The 16,818-nt window shown below is 57.0% G+C and overlaps 2 protein-coding genes across 8 annotated transcripts in view; both read left to right on the top strand.

Moving 5' to 3' along the window:
- Window positions 1-3,617, top strand: part of PUM1 (pumilio RNA binding family member 1) — a 79,180-nt gene extending 75,563 nt beyond the window's left edge. For all 7 annotated transcript variants that reach the window (XM_069875214.1, XM_069875209.1, XM_069875213.1 and 4 more), the window contains exon 22: window positions 1,867-3,617. In XM_069875214.1, coding sequence (XP_069731315.1) covers window positions 1,867-1,998 — 132 coding nt within the window. In that variant the 3' untranslated portion in view covers window positions 1,999-3,617. The remainder of the gene's footprint in view (window positions 1-1,866) is intronic.
- A 6,931-nt stretch (window positions 3,618-10,548) lies between these two features.
- SDC3 (syndecan 3) overlaps window positions 10,549-16,818 on the top strand; it is a 45,789-nt gene continuing 39,519 nt past the window's right edge. Inside the window, exon 1 of the mRNA XM_069875257.1 lies at window positions 10,549-10,646. Coding sequence (XP_069731358.1) covers window positions 10,569-10,646 — 78 coding nt within the window. The 5' untranslated portion in view covers window positions 10,549-10,568. The remainder of the gene's footprint in view (window positions 10,647-16,818) is intronic.

Here is a 16,818-nt window from a genome sequence, read left to right as displayed (position 1 = left end):
CTGTGGCTTTGCTGATCTATTTATAGAGGGAGTGGGTATATTAAAAAAATCTGTGAATGATCTTTACTGACATGTTCTTTTTCCTGTCGAGCAAAGCCTTTTGAATAAAATGCTAATGAGGTTATCAGTGTGGTTGTCAAAAATAAAGCAGGGATGACGGCTCAATAGGATTGGCTGGATAAGGTGATTTCAGCTGCGTTATCGAGCTGAACGAAAGCCTGGGCAAACTGAGCGTATTGGCTGCTGCTTTTGGGTTGTCAAAGTGACCATCAGTGCAAACAAGCAGTTTATGATGGTGTTGATGACAGTAGCTTTATTTAAAACAAAAAAAAAAGCCAATTTTATGTCAGTTGTGTCAGAAAAAAATTTTAGAAATGAGGACGAATAAAGACAAAAGTGTTGGACCTGGGGAGTTTTTTTCTCCTTAACCTCAGAGCAGCGGCCAGATCTGCTTGGAAATGGGAAACAGGGAATGCCAGGGCAGCAGTGTGTGATCAGTGCAAGATGGGTCCTTGATGTGAAATAGGGATGTAAAGGTTTCAAGGCTGAGCTGAGGAAAGAGCATGAGTTTTATCCTGGCTGCAGTCATTGCTGTAGTGTCGAAAGTGACTTTTGCTCTGAAGCAGTGTGTGTTAGGTTTGCTTCCCCAGCCCTCATCTCTGCTTAGAATAAATGTTTAGTTGTCAGATTCAGAAGTGAAACTGCTGTTCAGCCCAGGAACACTGCATGCCTCTCCCAGTAGCTCTTGCAAACATACTGCTGGATTCATCCCAGTGACTCTTCTGGGCCTTTAGCAGTTGGATGCTCAGCCTGGTGCCTGGAAGAAGCACAGACCCTGCTTGTGCTCAGCAGAAGCTGCTTCATCCAGTGCCATTTCTGCCTCGGGGTGTGTGTGTCCCCAGGCTGGGGGCAGTGTCAGGTCATCCTTGGGAAGTTCGGGTGCCAAGGGTCCTGTCTTTCCAGCTTCCTGCCTGGGTTTGGACAAACCTTTGTGTTCATCCTCACACTCAGTTCCAACTGGATTGTGGTGATACAGCTCAAGACAGTGCCACCTGATTGACCGGAAATTCCTTCTAAAAGTGACCTTAGTGAAGTTATGGAATGTTCCCTTAATTCACAGTAATTGATCATAGAATCATGGAAGGGTTGGAAGGGACCTCAAAGCCCATCCAGTCCCACACCCTGCCAGGGGCAGGGACACCTCCCACTGGATCAGGGGCTCCAAGCCCCATCCAACCTGGCCTTGAACACCTCCAGGGATGGGGCAGCCACCACTGCTCTGGGCAACCTGGGCCAGGGCCTCCCCACCCTCACAGCAAAACATTTCTGCCTAAGATCTCATCTCTTTTTAGCTGAAAACCGTTCTCCTTGTCCCGTCCCTGCCCTCCCTGATCCAGAGCCCCTCCCCAGCTTTCCTGGAGCCCCTTTCAGCACTGGAAGCTACTCTAAGGTCTCCCCAGAGCCTTCTCTTCTCCAGACTGAACAACCCCAACCCTCACAGCCCATCTTCATACAGGAGGTGCTCCAGCCTTGCTCCAACAGCTCCATGTCCTTCCCGTGCTGAGGACTCTAGAGCCAAGTGTGCCTGGCAGGTGGGGTCTCACTAGAGTGCAGAAAGGGGCAGAATCCTCTCCCTCAGCCTGCTGGTCGCCGCTTTGGATGCGGCCAAGGATATGGTGACCTGGTGCACGTTGCTGGCTCCTGTGATGTTGATGTGATTACAGTAAATGGCACTTAAATTTCAGGCATTTTTGTGGTGTCCTGCTGGTGGCCAGCACTGACCGTACAATACCCAGAGCTCGCTCGAGGTCGATGTGGCTGTAATTTGGGTTCCTCGGCTTCACTCGCTCTTCTTTTATCTCCTAGATCCGGCCTCACATCGCTACCCTGCGCAAATACACCTATGGCAAACACATTTTGGCCAAGCTGGAGAAGTACTACATGAAGAACGGGGTGGACCTGGGGCCGATCTGCGGGCCCCCCAACGGTATCATCTGAGGGAGCAGGCTGGGAGCAGCTCCCCGGCCGGCGGCACCACAACCAGCAACCAACACTATTCCAGTCTACAGTCAGATAATGTTTTCTGGTTGCTTGAAAGGAAAAATTAAAAAAGGCCTTTGTAAATTTCTTTAATTTTATTATGCATAACATGTACTAATTATTTTTTTTAATTAACTAATTGCCCTGCTGTTTTACTGGTGTATAGAATACTTGTACATAGGTACCAAATGTACATGGAAGGCCACATTTTTGTTCACTGTTGTATCTATAATCCAAATGTGGAAACTTTCAGGGTGGTTGGTTTGAAGAAGACAAACAGAAAACCTGTTTTTAATTCATCTGCCTCGCAGGCGACTTTTTTGCAAACCCCTTTTTTCTCCTTTTACTCAAAAGTCAGCGAGAAGTTTGAATTTTAGTTAAATGGCATTGAAAGCTGTTTATAAAAAAAGACAAAATCAACTTGATAAAGCTTCGGTTAAAAAAAAAAAGAATTACGTTTTTGAAACTTTTTAATTGCTTTATATATTTTATTTTTTTTTGCTCAAGGAGTTGGCGTGGGTGTTGTTTGGGGGCAGAACCCCCCACACCCAGAAGGTTTTTAAAGCAGGGGGCGGGTGCGTTTACTGCCTACTCGGTTTGTTCTGTTACCACGGAGAGACACGATTTGATTCTTAAGCATGAGGAAACAAACAAAATCCGACTCGGCTTTGGTCTTGCTTCTATAAATATCTAGTGTATACTTGGTGTAGACTTTACATATATAAAAATTTGTAGTATTTTCTTGTTTTGATGTCTGATCTGTATCTATAATGTACCCTAGTAGTGGAACATACTTCTGACTGTACAATTGTACATTTGTAAACCTCTGTAATGTAAATGTGGAGAAGTTTGAATCGACATAAAACCCGTTTTTTGGTAAGAAAAAAAAAAAAGAATTAGCCAAACCTGTGCATTTCAGTGTATATTCACACCTTTTATGGTCGTAGCATATAGTGTTGTATATTGTAAATTGTAATTTCAACCAGAAGTAAATTTTTTCTTTGGAAGGAAATGTTCTCTTTATACAGCCTAGTTAATGTTGAAAACGAAATACATGCTTGGGTTGATTTGTCACCTAGTTGAACGGTAGCGATCCTTTCTAAATGTTACACAAAAACCTGATTCAGTTCCAACTAGTGGTTTTTTTGAATCTTCAAAAGTAATGTTTTTGCTTCTTTTGTGACGGTAAGAAACAAAAAAAAAAAAGTGCAAAAGTACAGCCTCCCCTAGTTTTCCTTACAATCAGAGTCCCCTCCACCTTGTAAAGTGTGAATCACCTCCCCTTTTTGTACAGAAGATGAACTGTATTTTGCATTTTGTCTACTTGTAAGTGAATGTAACATACTGTCAATTTTCCTTGTTTGAATATAGAATTGTAACACTACACGGTGTACATTTACAGAGCCTTGTGTATATTTCCAATGAACTTTTTTGCAAGCACACTTGTAACCATATGTGTATAATTAACAAACCTGTGTATGCTTATGCCTGGGCGACTATTTTTTGTAACTCTTGTGTAGATTGTCTCTAAACAACGTGTGATCTTTATTTTGAAAAATACAGAACTTTGGAATCTGGCTTCGTGTTTCGTGGAATGGGTTGGGTTGGAAGGGACCTCAAAGCTCAGCCAGTTCCACGGGCAGGGACACCTCCCACTGGATCAGGGGCTCCAAGCCTCTAGGGGTGAAGCAGCCACCACTGCTCTGGGCAGCCTGGGCCAGGGCCTCCCCACCCAAACAGGAAAATATTTCTTAGAATCATAGTGGTTTGGATTGGAATGGACCTTGGAGGTCATCTAGTCCAACCCCTCTGCAGCCCTGTATGTTCCTCTGCCACCTCTTCTCCCAGGGTCTGGGGTTTCCCAGACTTTGAACACACCAAAACTTGTTCAGCACCCAAGCAAACCCAAAGCACCCCCAGCCTGTCTCCTCCAAAGGCAAGTTGGAAGTGGACAACCAACCCCTGTCTCTTGGTCAGTGACGGGCAGGGAATACCTTTCCCTAGCACCTCCCATCTTAGAATTTTGAACATCAGAAAAGCCCTTTAAGCTCATGCAGTCCAACCATCAGCCCAACTCCACTGGTTATGAAACCATTTCCTGAAGTGCCATGGCCACTTGGTTTTTTGACCCCTCCAGGGATGGAGACTCCAACAATTTCTTGGCCAGCAAGTGATTTAAATCTTCCACTCATGCTTCCTTCCCCTGCTTCCATCATCCCCTTCTCCCCTTCTGCGGGCCAGGGTGGTCCATGAGTTGGGGGCTGTGCAGATACAGTTTGTATCCTCATCTTCCCCGTCTTTGTTTCTGGGATGCAGGGCAAAAAGGTGTTGGGAGGGAGCTGGGAGCTGCACCCAGCAGTCAAGGTGGGGATGCAGCAGCAGCACCGAGTGCTGTGATGCTTTCTGGTTCGTGGAGAGCCACTAGAAAAGTGAGAGCAAACGCTGAGCTCGTGTTTCCATGGAGACTCCCCAGTCCCAGGCTCTCCTCCCAGAGAGGGAGCGTTCCGCTTGGAGCCCAGCACTGGGCGAGCACTTGGGGCTGCCCTCGCCTGCTTCACCTCTTGCTCCCTTGCTCCATGTTCATCATCTGCTGCCCAGACCGTGTTCTTGTGCAACGTCTCAGTCTGCCTTTGTTCTTTATTCCCTGAATTCCCTGTCTCGGGGAAGCTCCAGCTCTGTTACATCCCCTACGTGACCCATGCTCGGGGAGAAAATTGGCATCCAGGACCCTGCGGTGCAGTCAGCAGCTGCTGGGTTTGAAAACCCTTTCCTGAAGGTCATTGGAGTCATTTGGGAAATTTCAGTAAGTCCGAACACTCGTGCAAACGGATGATAAACTGAGGGAGGAGAAGAGACTCCCCATTTTGCAGGAAATCGGGGGTTTTTTGGCTCAGAGCATTAGGATGTTTGATTTTGGAGCACGTGTCGAACTCCTGATCCTTCCCCTGCTGCTGCTCTCTTCTCCTCGCCCCTCAAAGCCTGATGCCCCCGAGACCCAGCAGCGCTTTTAATGTTTTCACACCTATTGTTGTTAACTTCAGTGAGGAGCTGACTTGGGGTTTCAGACACCTTTTTTTTGCCCTGGATTTGAAGCCGGGCTGTGTCTCTGCAAGAACCAAGAGCCATTGTAGTGAGCCATGTGGGTCACAGCAGTGCTTGGGTCCCACATCCTGGGCCCTCCGGGGCTCTTAGAGCTCTTTCACTCTTCATTTCACCCTTGGGGTTTGAGCAGCTCAGGGAGGCAACAGCGCGGCTGTGGATTTGGGGCAGAAGATGGTGAAAACAGTATGTATAAAGTTTGATTTGGTTTAGCGCTGAGCACACATCTCGGGTGTGAGGTTGTGGAGCAGGGTGAGGGGCTGCCCAGGCTTGGACTTTCTCCTTCTGGACACTCTGGGGTTCGGGGTTGGCCTTGGGCACTAGGCAGCAGCAGCAAAAGTGTTGGGGAACGGATTTGGTTCTTGCTCAGACCTGCAAACCCCTGCTCCGTGTCTGACCCATGGGGACCAACCTGTCCTCGTAGGAGAGGTGCTCCAGCCCTAGGAAGAAATTTTACACGGAAAAGGTCATTGGGCACTGGCAGAGGCTGCCCAGGGAGGTGGTTGAGTCACCTTCCCTGGAGGGGTTTAAGGGATGGGTGGACGAGGTGCTGAGGGACATGGGTTAGTGATTGATGGGAATGGTTGGACTCGATGACACGGTGGGTCTTTTCCAACCTGGTGATCCTATGATTCTATGATCTCCGTAGCCTCCACTGGACCCATTCCAACAGATCCATCACGACACTCAGGGTCTGTCACACCGGCCGGGATCTGCCACGCCAGCCAGGGTCCATCACGAGACCAGGCTCCATCACATCATCCAGGCGCCACCAACCTTACCCTGACCTATCGGAACAAGATCTCCTGCTTCCAGCGAGGCTGCAGGTAGAAACAGACCCGGTGGCAGCCGGGCAGCATCCACCCCCTCGCCCCCGCAGCGGGACCGGGATGTGTGTGCAGACCCCTCTCCCTCCACGATGGTCACAGCCCTTCGGTGGGGACCGCTGGGGACCAGCGAGACCCTGCGTCCTCCCCGCTCGGTCCCTGCAGGGGTGGCGCTGGCCACAGCGGGGCGGTGCAGCCCCAGCAACCGCGGGTGCCGTCCCCTCCCCTGCCCGGGGACCCCCCCCGCATCCCATCCCATCCCCATCACCTCCCCATCCTCATCCCATCCCATCCCACCCCACCCCATCCCTATCCCCATCTCGTCCCCATTCCATCCCCATCCCCTCCCCATCGCCATCCCAATCATCACCCCTATCCTCATCATCCCGATCCCCATCCCCCCCATTCTCATCCCGTCCCCATCTCATGCCATCCCATCCCCATCCCCATTCCATCCCCCATCCCATCCCCATTCCATCCCTATCCCCAACCCCATCCCCTCCCATGCCACCTCCTCCCATCCCCTCCACTCCCCTCCCATCTCCATCCCCATCCCCACCCCCATCCCCTCCCTATCCCATCCCCATCTCCATCCCATCCACATCCATCCCCATCCCTATCTCCATCCCATCCCATCCCCATCTCCATCCTATCCCCTCCCCATTCCATCCCCATCCTGTCCCCATCCCATCCCCATCCCAATCCTCATCCCTATCCCATCTCCATCTCCATCCCCAACCCCATCCCCATCTCCAACCCCATCTCCATCTCCATCTCCATCCCCATCCCCATCCCCATCCCCATCTCCATCCCCATCCCCATCCCCATCCCCATCCGCATTTCTGCACCACCCTAGGTTTCTCACGCCCCCCGCTGATATTAATACACCTTTTAATTAGTATTAATTAGGATCCTGCTGATTACAGCGCAACTAAACCAAAGAATTGGCTCAGGTGGGGACCCCCAGCCAGAGCCCCCCATTTCACCCCCCGAAGAAGAGGGGTGCTCTGGGGTTCCCATCCAACGGGGAGGATGCTCTGCTGCGGGCGCCCCAGCTCTCCCCATCGGGGGCTACAGCCCCATTTTGAGCTGAATTTGGCTGATTTTGGTTCATTTCCCCTCCTGGGAGGGCAATGCCCCTTGCTTCAGGTGGTCCCCCTGCCCCTCCTTTCCCCCTCCCAGCGGGTATTTTGCATTCAGAGGAGCTTTTTTTTTTTTTTAGTAGAATCGAAATATATTTTTAGGCTTTTCCTAGAACACGTGTGAACGCCATTAGGAGGAATCACACGTGTGTGAGAAACAATTCATTTATAGCCCATCCCGTCTGTTCCCAGCTTCCCTACAGCTCCCCAGGCCCATCGGGGTGACCAAACACCCAAATTCAAAGCAACGTCACCCAAGGGCCACCCATCCGCCACGTGGAAGCCACTGCCCCGACGAGGGACCCGCTGTGTCCTCTGGTCTCGCTGTGCTCCTCTTTGATTTGAAAGGGGAAACTGAGGCACAGTGCGGCGGAGCTGCTCAGGGTGTCTGCGTGGGGCTGGGAGCAAGTCTTGGCTCTGCCCAGATGTTTTTCCACTCCTGGGTTGTAGCCCTGGTCCCAGCCAGGGTGACTGAGGGTCTCCACAAGGAGTGGGGCAGCGTGGGGGGCCCAGAGCCCTAGTTCCTCTCCCCCATCTGCTCCACGATGCCCTCATCTACTCCTGCCCCTCGGTTCCCCCATGGCCTCAGCTACCTTTGAGCCCCAACAGCTGCCTCAGGACCTGTCCATCTACCCCAGGACACCCCCCAATCTGCCCCAGGACCCCCCTATCTGCCCCACATTCCTCTCCATCTGCCTCGTAACCCCCACATCTGCCTCAGGACCATGCCCCATGTGCCCCAGGACCCACCCCATCTACCCCACGTTCTCCTCCATCTACACCAGGTTCCCCTCCAGCTACCCCAGACCCCCCCATCTGCCCCAGGTTCCCCTCCATCTGCCCCATAACCCCCCCATCTGCCCCATAACCCCCCCTAATTTACCCCAGGACCCACCCCATCTACCCCATGTTCTCCTCCATCTACCCAGGTTCTCCTCCATCTCCCCCAGGACCCCCCCCATCTACCCTAGGACACCCCCATCTACCACAGGTTCCCCTCCATCTCCCCAGGACCCCCCTCATCTCCTCCTGGGTCCCCCCATCTGCCCTTAGGCCCCCAACACATGCCCCTGGATTCCTCCAGTCTACCCCTGGTCCCCCCCCAGTTTGCCCCAGTCCCCTGCTTTGCCTACTCCAGTGCCCCCATCTACTCCTGGATCCCCCTGATCTGCCCCAGATCCCCCCAGTATCTACCCCAGTGCCCCCCACTTGCCTGAGGACCCTGAACTGCCCCTGGTCCCCCCCATCTACCTCAGGGTACCCTCAACCTGTCCCAGTCCCTCCCAGTCTGCCCCAGAGCTCCCTCCATTTGTCCCAGTGTTCCCCATCTGTCCCAGTTCTCCCCTTCTTCAGTCCATGTTCCTCCCCAGTCAGTCGCAGTGTCCCCAGTCTATCCCAGTTCCCCCCATTTACCCCAGTCCCCCCATTTGCCCCAGTGTCCCCAGTCCCTCCCAGCCCCCTGTTCCCTCAGTGTCCCAGTCCCTCCCAGTGCCCATTTACCTCAGTGTCCCCAATCTATCCCAGTCACCTCAGTTTTCCCCAGCTCCCCTCCAGTCTGTCCCAGTGTCCCCAGTCCCTCCCATTTCCCCCCGTCTCCAGTCCCTCCTCATCCCCCCAGTCCCTTCCAGCCCCCCGTTTGCTCCCGTGTCCCCAGTCCCTCCCAGTCCCATTCCCCCATGCCCCCAGTCCCTTCTAGTCCCCCCTACTTGCCCCAGTCCCCCCCATTCCCCCAGTCCCTCCCAGCCCCCATTCCCCCAGTCCCTCCCAGTCCCCCCCATTCCCCCAGTCCCTCCCAGTCCCCCACATTCCCCCAGTCCCTCCCATTCCTCCAGTCCCTCCCAGTCCCCCTTATCCCCCCCAGTCCCCTCCATTCCCCTCAGTCCCTCCCAGCCCCATTGCCCCCAGTTCCTCCCAGTCCCCCACATTCCCCTCAGTCCCTCCCACTCCCCCATTCCCCCCACTCCCCCAGTCTCTCCCAGTGCCCCTAGTCCCTCCCAGCCCCATTGCCCCCAGTCCCTCCCATTCCCCCCACTCCCCCAGTCCCTCTCAGTCCCCCCCATTCCCCCCACTCCCCCAGTCCCTCCCAGTCCCCCGCACTCCCCCAGTCCCTCCCAGTGCACCCAGTCCCTCCCAGTCCCCCCCACTCCCCCAGTCCCTCCCAGTGCCCCCAGTCCCTTCCAGTCCCTCCCAGTCCCCCAGTCCCCCGCACTCCCCCAGTCCCTCCCATTCCCCCATTCCCCCCAGTCCCTCCAGCCCCATTTTCCTCAGTCCCTCCCCATCCCTCCCATTGCCCCCAGTCCCCCCACTCCCCTAGTCCATCCCAGTCCCTCCCAGCCCCGTTTCCCTCAGTCCCCCTCACTTCCCCAGTCCCTCCCATTCCCCCCAGTCCCTCCAGCCCCATTTTCCTCAGTCCCTCCCCATCCCTCCCAGTCCCTCCCAGTTCCCCCCATTCCCTCCCAGTCCCCTCCATTGCCCCCATTCCCTCCCAGTCCCCCACATTCCCTCAGTCCCTCCCATTCCCCCATTCTCCCCAGTCCCTCCCACTCCCCCCGCTCCCCCAGTCCCTCCCAGTCCCCCACATTCCCCCAGTCCCTCCCATTCCTCCAGTCCCTCCCAGTCCCCCCATCCCACCCAGTCCCCTCCATTCCCCTCAGTCCCTCCCAGCCCCATTGTCCCCAGTCCCTCCCAGTCCCCCCCACTCCCCCAGTCCCTCCCATTCCCCCATTCCCCCCAGTCCCTCCAGCCCCATTTTCCTCAGTCCCTCCCCATCCCTCCCAGTCCCTCCCAGTTCCCCCCATTCCCTCCCAGTCCCCTCCATTCCCCCAGTCCCTCCCAGCCCCATTGCCCCCATTCCCTCCCAGCCCCCCACACTCCCTCAGTCCCTCCCATTCCCCCATTCTCCCCAGTCCCTCCCACTCCCCTCACTCCCCCAGTCCCTCCCAGTGCCTCCAGTCCTTTCTAGTCCCCCTCACTCCCCCAGTCCCTCCCAGCCCCACTTCCCCCAGTCCCCCTCACTCCCCCAGTCCCTCCCAGTGCCCCCAGTCCCCCAGTCCCTCCCAGCCCCATTGCCCCCAGTCCCCCTCACTTCCCCAGTCCCTCCCATTCCCCCCAGTCCCTCCAGCCCCATTTTCCTCAGTCCCTCCCCATCCCTCCCAGTCCCTCCCAGTTCCCCCCATTCCCTCCCAGCCCCCCACACTCCCTCAGTCCCTCCCACTCCCCTCGCTCCCCCAGTCCCTCCCAGTACCCCCAGTCCTTTCTAGTCCCCCTCACTCCCCCAGTCCCTCCCAGCCCCACTTCCCCCAGTCCCCCTCACTCCCCCAGTCCCTCCCATTCCCCCCAGTCCCTCCCAGTGCCCCCAGTCCCTCCCCCCCGCCCCGGCCCCGCCCCCCGCGGGCGGCGATAACAAAGCGGCGGCCCCGCCCCGCCCCGCCGCGCCCGCAGCGCTGCCGGCGGCTGCACGATGCGCGGGGAGCGGGGGCTGCGGGGCCTCGCCGCGCTCCTCCTGCTGCTGCTGCTCCTGGGCACCCGCAGCGCTACCGTGAGTCCCGCACCGGGGAGTGGTTGTTGGGGAGGGGAGAGACCGGGATCGGGGGGCTGCGGGCGGCGGCGTGCGGGGCACCGCGATGGGACCGCGTCCTGCGGGATAGCGGCACCGCGGGGAGGGGGGGGCGCTGGGAGGGGGACCGGGGGGAGAGGAGGGGGGGGCTGGGACCGGGATCGTGCGGGATATGGCATCGCGGGGAGATGAGGGGGGTCTGGGAGCGGTATCCTGCGGGATATCGTCGCCGATGCTGGGGATGGGGGGGTGGGGGGTCTGGGACCGGCATCGTGGGGAGATGGAGGGGGGGGACTGGGACCAGTATCGTGTGGGATATCGGCATCGGCACCGGGAGGGGGGTCAGGGGGGTCTGGGACCGGTGTCGTGGGGAGATGGGGGGGTCTGGGACCAGTATCGCGTGAGATACCGGCATCAGCACCGGGATTGGGGGGGGTCTGGGACCAGCATCGTGGGGAGATGGGGGCGTCTGGGACCAGTATCGTGTGGGATGTCGGCATCGGCACCGGGAGGGATGTTGGGGTGGGGGTGGGACCGGGATCCTGCTGGATATCGGCGTTGGCGGAGTGTGGGGGGTGTGGAACTGGGGCTGGCATCGTGGGAAAATAGGGGGGTCTGGGACTGGCACCGTGGGGAGATGGGGCGTGGGGGGTGTCTGGGACCAGCATCCTGAGGGATTTCGGCACCGGGGAGGGGGCTGGGACCCGGGGATGCGACCGGCCCCGGTAGCGGGCAGGGGGCGTTGGGAACGGCATCGCCTGAGATATCGGCATCGGCACAGGGATTGGGGGGGTCTGGGACCGTGGGGAGATGGGGGGGGGGGGTCTGGGACCAGCATCGCGTGAGATACCGGCATCAGCACCGGGACTGGGGGGGTCTGGGACCAGTATCCTGTGGGATATCGGCATCGGCACCGGGAGGGGGACGGGGGCGCGGTCTGGGACCGGCATCGTGCGGGATATCGGTGCCGGCACCGGGGGGGGCTCTGCGACCGGCATCGTACGAGGCATCGGTACCGAGCAGGGGGATCTGGGATATCGATGAGGGGCTGGAATCGGGGTGGGGGTGCGGCCGGCACCGTGCGAGCATCGATGCCGGTACCAGTATCTTGTGTGGCACCGGTATCGCCATCGTGTATGGACCGGGCGGGGTGGGGGGGGACCCGCACGGTGTAAGGACCGGGACCAGGGAGCCGGGCAGGGTCTGGCAGAGGGAGGAGGGGGCGAACCGGCTCGGGCTGGGGGCGTGGGACCCCCCCCGTGCGGGTCCCGGGGCCGGGGATGGGGCCGGGGTGGGGCGGGAGGGATGCGGGAGCAGCCCCGAGCACGGGCCGGTCCCGGTGTCGCGGAGCCGAGGGGCTCTGGGGCTCCAGCCCCACCTTGGGGCTCCGCTCCGTGCCCCCCGTCTCCATCCAGAGCCCCCCGGGGGGCTGCAAGCAGATGCCCTTTGAAGGTCGTGTTGGAAACGCGCCTTAAAAATAATCCTCATGGGAGGAGAGGGAGGAAAATCCCGCTCCTGCTCTCCGGAGGCAGAAGCAACTCGAGGAGAGGGGGGTCATCCCATCCCTGCCCTCCCCCGGGAATGTCCCTCAGCCCCCTGCGCCCACGCTCATCCCGGGTTTCCCAGCCCTGGATTCTGATGATGTCGAGTGGAAGGAAGGGGTCTGTGGTTTCCAGAACCACTTCTCCCCGCTGCTGAAGCTGGGAACCCTCCGCTGGAGCCTCGCACAGCGCTTCGGAGAGCATCTAGGGGACCCAGGATAGCTTTCTGGGGCGCTGGGTGATGCTCTCCAGGAAGGATCCTCCTGCAACCAGGAGATGCTTTTGCCACGCAACCGGTTGCACGCCAGGCTGCTGGGAGAAGCTGCTGCTCCAGGGGGAATGGGAGGAAGGCTGCTGCCTCCTCTTCTGAGGAGGGAGCATCCCGAACCCTGGCTCATCGCATGCCCTGCTGCGTTTTCTAACCCAGAGCTCTTCCCCATCCTCCTGGGGGTTTGGTTGGTGGGTGCTGCAGGCTGGCACCCCTATTTCTGCGGGGCAGCGGGTGCACACAGGGGGTTTGCTTGGCTTTCCTGGCAGCAGTCGCTCCCCAAAGAGCCAGCTGCAACTTTGGTGTTTCTCAGGAGGCTGCTGAACCTTTATTGAGAAGACCGTGGTGTGTGTGATTTATTCTTTCCAAGCAGTGATGAATATTGTGGCTCCCGGCGCTTCTGCTTACACAGAGCATCAAAAGGCGGTTTATTAAGCTGAATATTGCGCTTTGCCATTGATCCTTCTCCATCGCTGAGCGCCCACGGCAGCAAGAGGTGTGTGCAACTGTACCAGCATCTCCATCAGCCACGATGAGTGTGGAGTCAGCTGCTTGGGCACTCACTCCCCTCCAGACCCCCTCAAAATATGCTTTTCCCCTTCCCCATTTGGGCATTTTAGTTGCTGGTGGATAGCGATGCAAGTCAATGCAAGTCGTTGCTGGTGTTTCCTGAGGATAATTAGGCAGGAAAGGTTCTGGGCTTGTTGAACGCCAGGATGGGAGGTGATGGGATACTGGGATGCTCCCAGGGACCGTGGGGCAGGTCTGGGGCTGGAGGAAGGCAGCCCAAGGGAGGGAGGAGGCTGCTTTTCCCCGAGGAGGGATGCTCCAGGAGTCACCAAGCATCCTCAGGTGGAGGACACCAAGGTCTCTCCTCTCCTGGGCTTCTCTGTGCTGAGGCTTTTAAATCATTCGGACTTGTTGGACAAAGTCTTGGTTTCTCCTTGGGGTCACCAGGAAGGGAAGCAGTGACTTGGAACAGCTCTGGAGCATCCTGGCTGGCTGCTGGGATGAAGGATGGATTTGGGGACCACTATCCCCCCGTCACGGTTGTGCAGGCACCTGGGGTGATGCTGTGCCAGACCCTGATCCCTTTTCTGGAGCAGCACCCAGAGAGTTAATTAATTTTTACATTGTGGAGAAAAGACAAATAACTCTGGTTCCCGTTGGCCCTGAGCCCATGAGCTCCCTGGTTCTGGCCTTGGAGAGCACGGAGGGACAGGGGCCACTGGCCTTGGGACAGGGAGTGTTTGGAAAGTGTTTGGGAACTGAAATGAGTCTCCTGGGACTCCTTGCTTCTGTTTGATCTCGTGATGGCTGTGATCCCTCCTGACCCTGGGTTTGGGGAAGCTGGGATCAGTCCCCTTAACCCTTTGTGTGCCTCCATGGAGTGCTGTGGGGTGGGGGCTGCCAAGACCTGATCCTGACTGGGTTTTCCTGACAGCATCATGGTCACACAGATTTGGTTTTGGCCAGGTTTCCCCAGGGCTGTAAAGTTCACGAGCTCACCCTGCCCATCCCTGCTGCCCCCATCCCCTGCCTCATCGCTCCAGAGTGGGCTATGGAACAATTTGAGAAAGGATGAGGTTTGGATCTGCAGCTGTGCCTGTGGTGGGGGTGAGCTCAACCCTTTATTAGACACCTGAGAATCCAAGAGCGGGCTGTTTTCTGTGTGGCAGAAAGAGATGGCTGCTCCCCACCCCACAGACCACCCACAGGCCGAGGAGGCTGCTCCTTGCTCCTCCTCTTCCTCCGTGCTGGGTTTTGGTGGGGAACAAGGATGCTGGTGGCTGAGCAGCATCTGGGGACCCTTTTAGGGCAAGGGGAGAGGGCAGCACCAGGCAGCCTCGCTCACGTTAATTTGCTCGCTCACGTTAATTTGGTGCAGGCAAAGCCCAGGCTGATGAGCTTTAATCTGTGAGGGTGGCCGGCGCACTGGGCTGTGGCGAGATGCCAGGGGAGCAGGAGCTTCCAGCTGTGGGACAGTCCCAGTCTGGGGACCCCGAGTCCCTCGCTGGGGAAGGATGCTTTGCCTCGGCCCCGGCTGGCCGAGCTGCGAGCTTAGGGATCAACTCATCACCTTAATTACTGCGAGCATTGATTAGCCATAACCTTTCCACGTGTCCTGGCTCTGGAGCTGGGCTGCTTTGGGGCCAGCCTCATCCTGCTCCACTTTGCAGGGTGTTGGGGTGGTGGTTTTGATTTAGTCCTGGCATGTGTTTCTGTGGGACTCTCCCAGCGGGGCTCAGTGTGGGATGGCACCGTTTGCTCCTTACAATCCCTTAAAATCCAGCCTTGGCACAATCCGGAGGGATGAGGGAGACGTGGGAACCCAGAGAAGCCTCACAGCCCTGCAGAGCTTTGCAGTGGAGCATGCACACCCCCTCGCTGAGGATTTGGGGGTTCCAGCCCCTCCAGAGCTCTGGGTCCTGCTGGTATCGATGTGGGCACCTGGGGGCCTGCAGGGCACCCTTGTTCCCACAGTATTTGCCAGAGGTCTGGGGTGGGCAGTCCAGTGGAGCTGCCTGGCATTGGATCCACAGGGTTATCTTTCCCTCCAAGCTTTGTGGCTGCTCTGGGGGCTGTTGTGAAATTACAATGAGTTTGCTAGGACTCAGCCTGGCTCCAGGGTGGGTGGATTTGAGCTTCCTGGTATGAGCTGGAGTGACCAGTAAGGACATTCTGGCTGTCCCTATCCAGCCATGCTCAGCACCCGGCTCCTTCCTCTGATGAAGAAGAGGTGAAGCAAGTTTATGGAGAGAAACTGAGCACTGGTGAGACCGCTCCTCGAATCCTGGGGTCAGTTCTGGGCTTCTCACCACAAGAAGGATGTTGAGGCTCTGGAGCGAGTCCAGAGAAGAGCAATGAAGCTGGGGAAGGGGCTGGAGAACAAGAGGAGTGGCTGAGAGAGCTGGGGGTGTTTAGCCTGGAGAAGAGGAGGCTGAGGGGAGACCTCATTGCTCTCTCCAACTCCCTGAAAGGAGGTTGTGGAGAGGAGGGAGCTGGGCTCTTCTCCCAAGTGACAGGGGACAGGACAAGAGGGAATGGCCTCAAGCTCCACCAGGGGAGGTTTAGGCTGGACATCAGAAAAACATTTTTCACAGAAAGGGTCATTGGGCAGTGGCAGAGGCTGCCCAGGGAGGGGGTTGAGTCACCTTCCCTGGAGGGATTTAAGGGACGGGTGGACGAGGTGCTGAGGGACATGGTTTAGTGATTGATGGGAATGGTTGGACTCGATCTGGTGGGTCTCTTCCAACCTGATGATTCTATGATTCTATTATTATTATTGTTGTTATTATTGTTGTTATTAACAACAGACTCGCAGAGCTTCTTGAGGAGTGCAGGGTCCTCCAGCTACTGGCCCCTCCTGTCTCTGCCTGTGCTTGGTGTGGGTGAAGTGGGAGTTAAGTCCTCAAGTGTTCTTATGGCTCCTTTTCCCTTTGGAAGAGCAGCCAGGAGATGCTCGCGGCAGCCCTGGGAGACGGCAGCCAGGCCAAGGGAATGACCAACCCTGGTGCGACGTGAGCCGGGTACCAAACCCTGCCAGCTGGGAAGGCACTGAACGTGGGGCTGTGCCCTAGGAGATGGGAGCCTTTTGCTTCCTGAACCTTTGAAGACTTTAAAGTTGTTTTATATTGAGGCATTAATTCTGTACTTGCATTCCCTTCCCACTAAGCTTTCCCTATGCTCTGCGCAGGGCAGGGAGGATGGGTCTGGTCACATCCTTGCACCATGCGAGGCCCTGGCTGTTTTTATTCTGCTCCCTGATCTACAAGCCAGGTGCTCAGCATCTCTGCACATCCAGCCTCGGTGCCCAGGAGATGAGGCACAAGTATTTGGCAGGAATGCCCTTCAACATGTGGCTTGGCATCCCGTGGGAGCAGGGTCAGGTACCTTCCTTGGAGCCGTGGTCCTCAGCATCTCTCAGCATCCTCCCTACTCCAGTTAATGCCTGCATGAAGCTCCTTTGGCTCTGGAACCCAGGAAGCTGCTGGAAAAGTGTTTATCCTGACAATGGGTGATGCTGTCGGGCATCTTGCGAGCAGAAAGGAGGATGTGCCTCTGTTTTTCACCCCAGCGGTGTCAGCCTGGCCCCGGCAGAGGATGCTCATCCCTCCCCAGCCGTGTCCCTGGAGATGTTGCCACAACCCGTGTGCAGAAGGAGGAACAGCAGCTGCCAGAGGTGTTTCCCACCGTTTCCATCCTTGCTTTGTGTTTTTCCCTGTTCCCTTGGTGTGGTGCTTTATTGTAGGGAGAAAAAAATTGCCACTGGGAGTGTCCAGCGGTGCTTTGCCTCCCCTGGCAGTGGCTTTTGCCATCTCCAGCCAGCGTCCGGCGCTGCGGA

The sequence above is a fragment of the Phaenicophaeus curvirostris genome, chromosome 23 (genome assembly GCF_032191515.1).
Source record: "Phaenicophaeus curvirostris isolate KB17595 chromosome 23, BPBGC_Pcur_1.0, whole genome shotgun sequence".
Lineage (NCBI taxonomy): Eukaryota > Metazoa > Chordata > Aves > Cuculiformes > Cuculidae > Phaenicophaeus > Phaenicophaeus curvirostris.
Note: the sequence above shows the minus strand (reverse complement) of the source record. Positions and strands in the feature narration are given on the sequence as shown.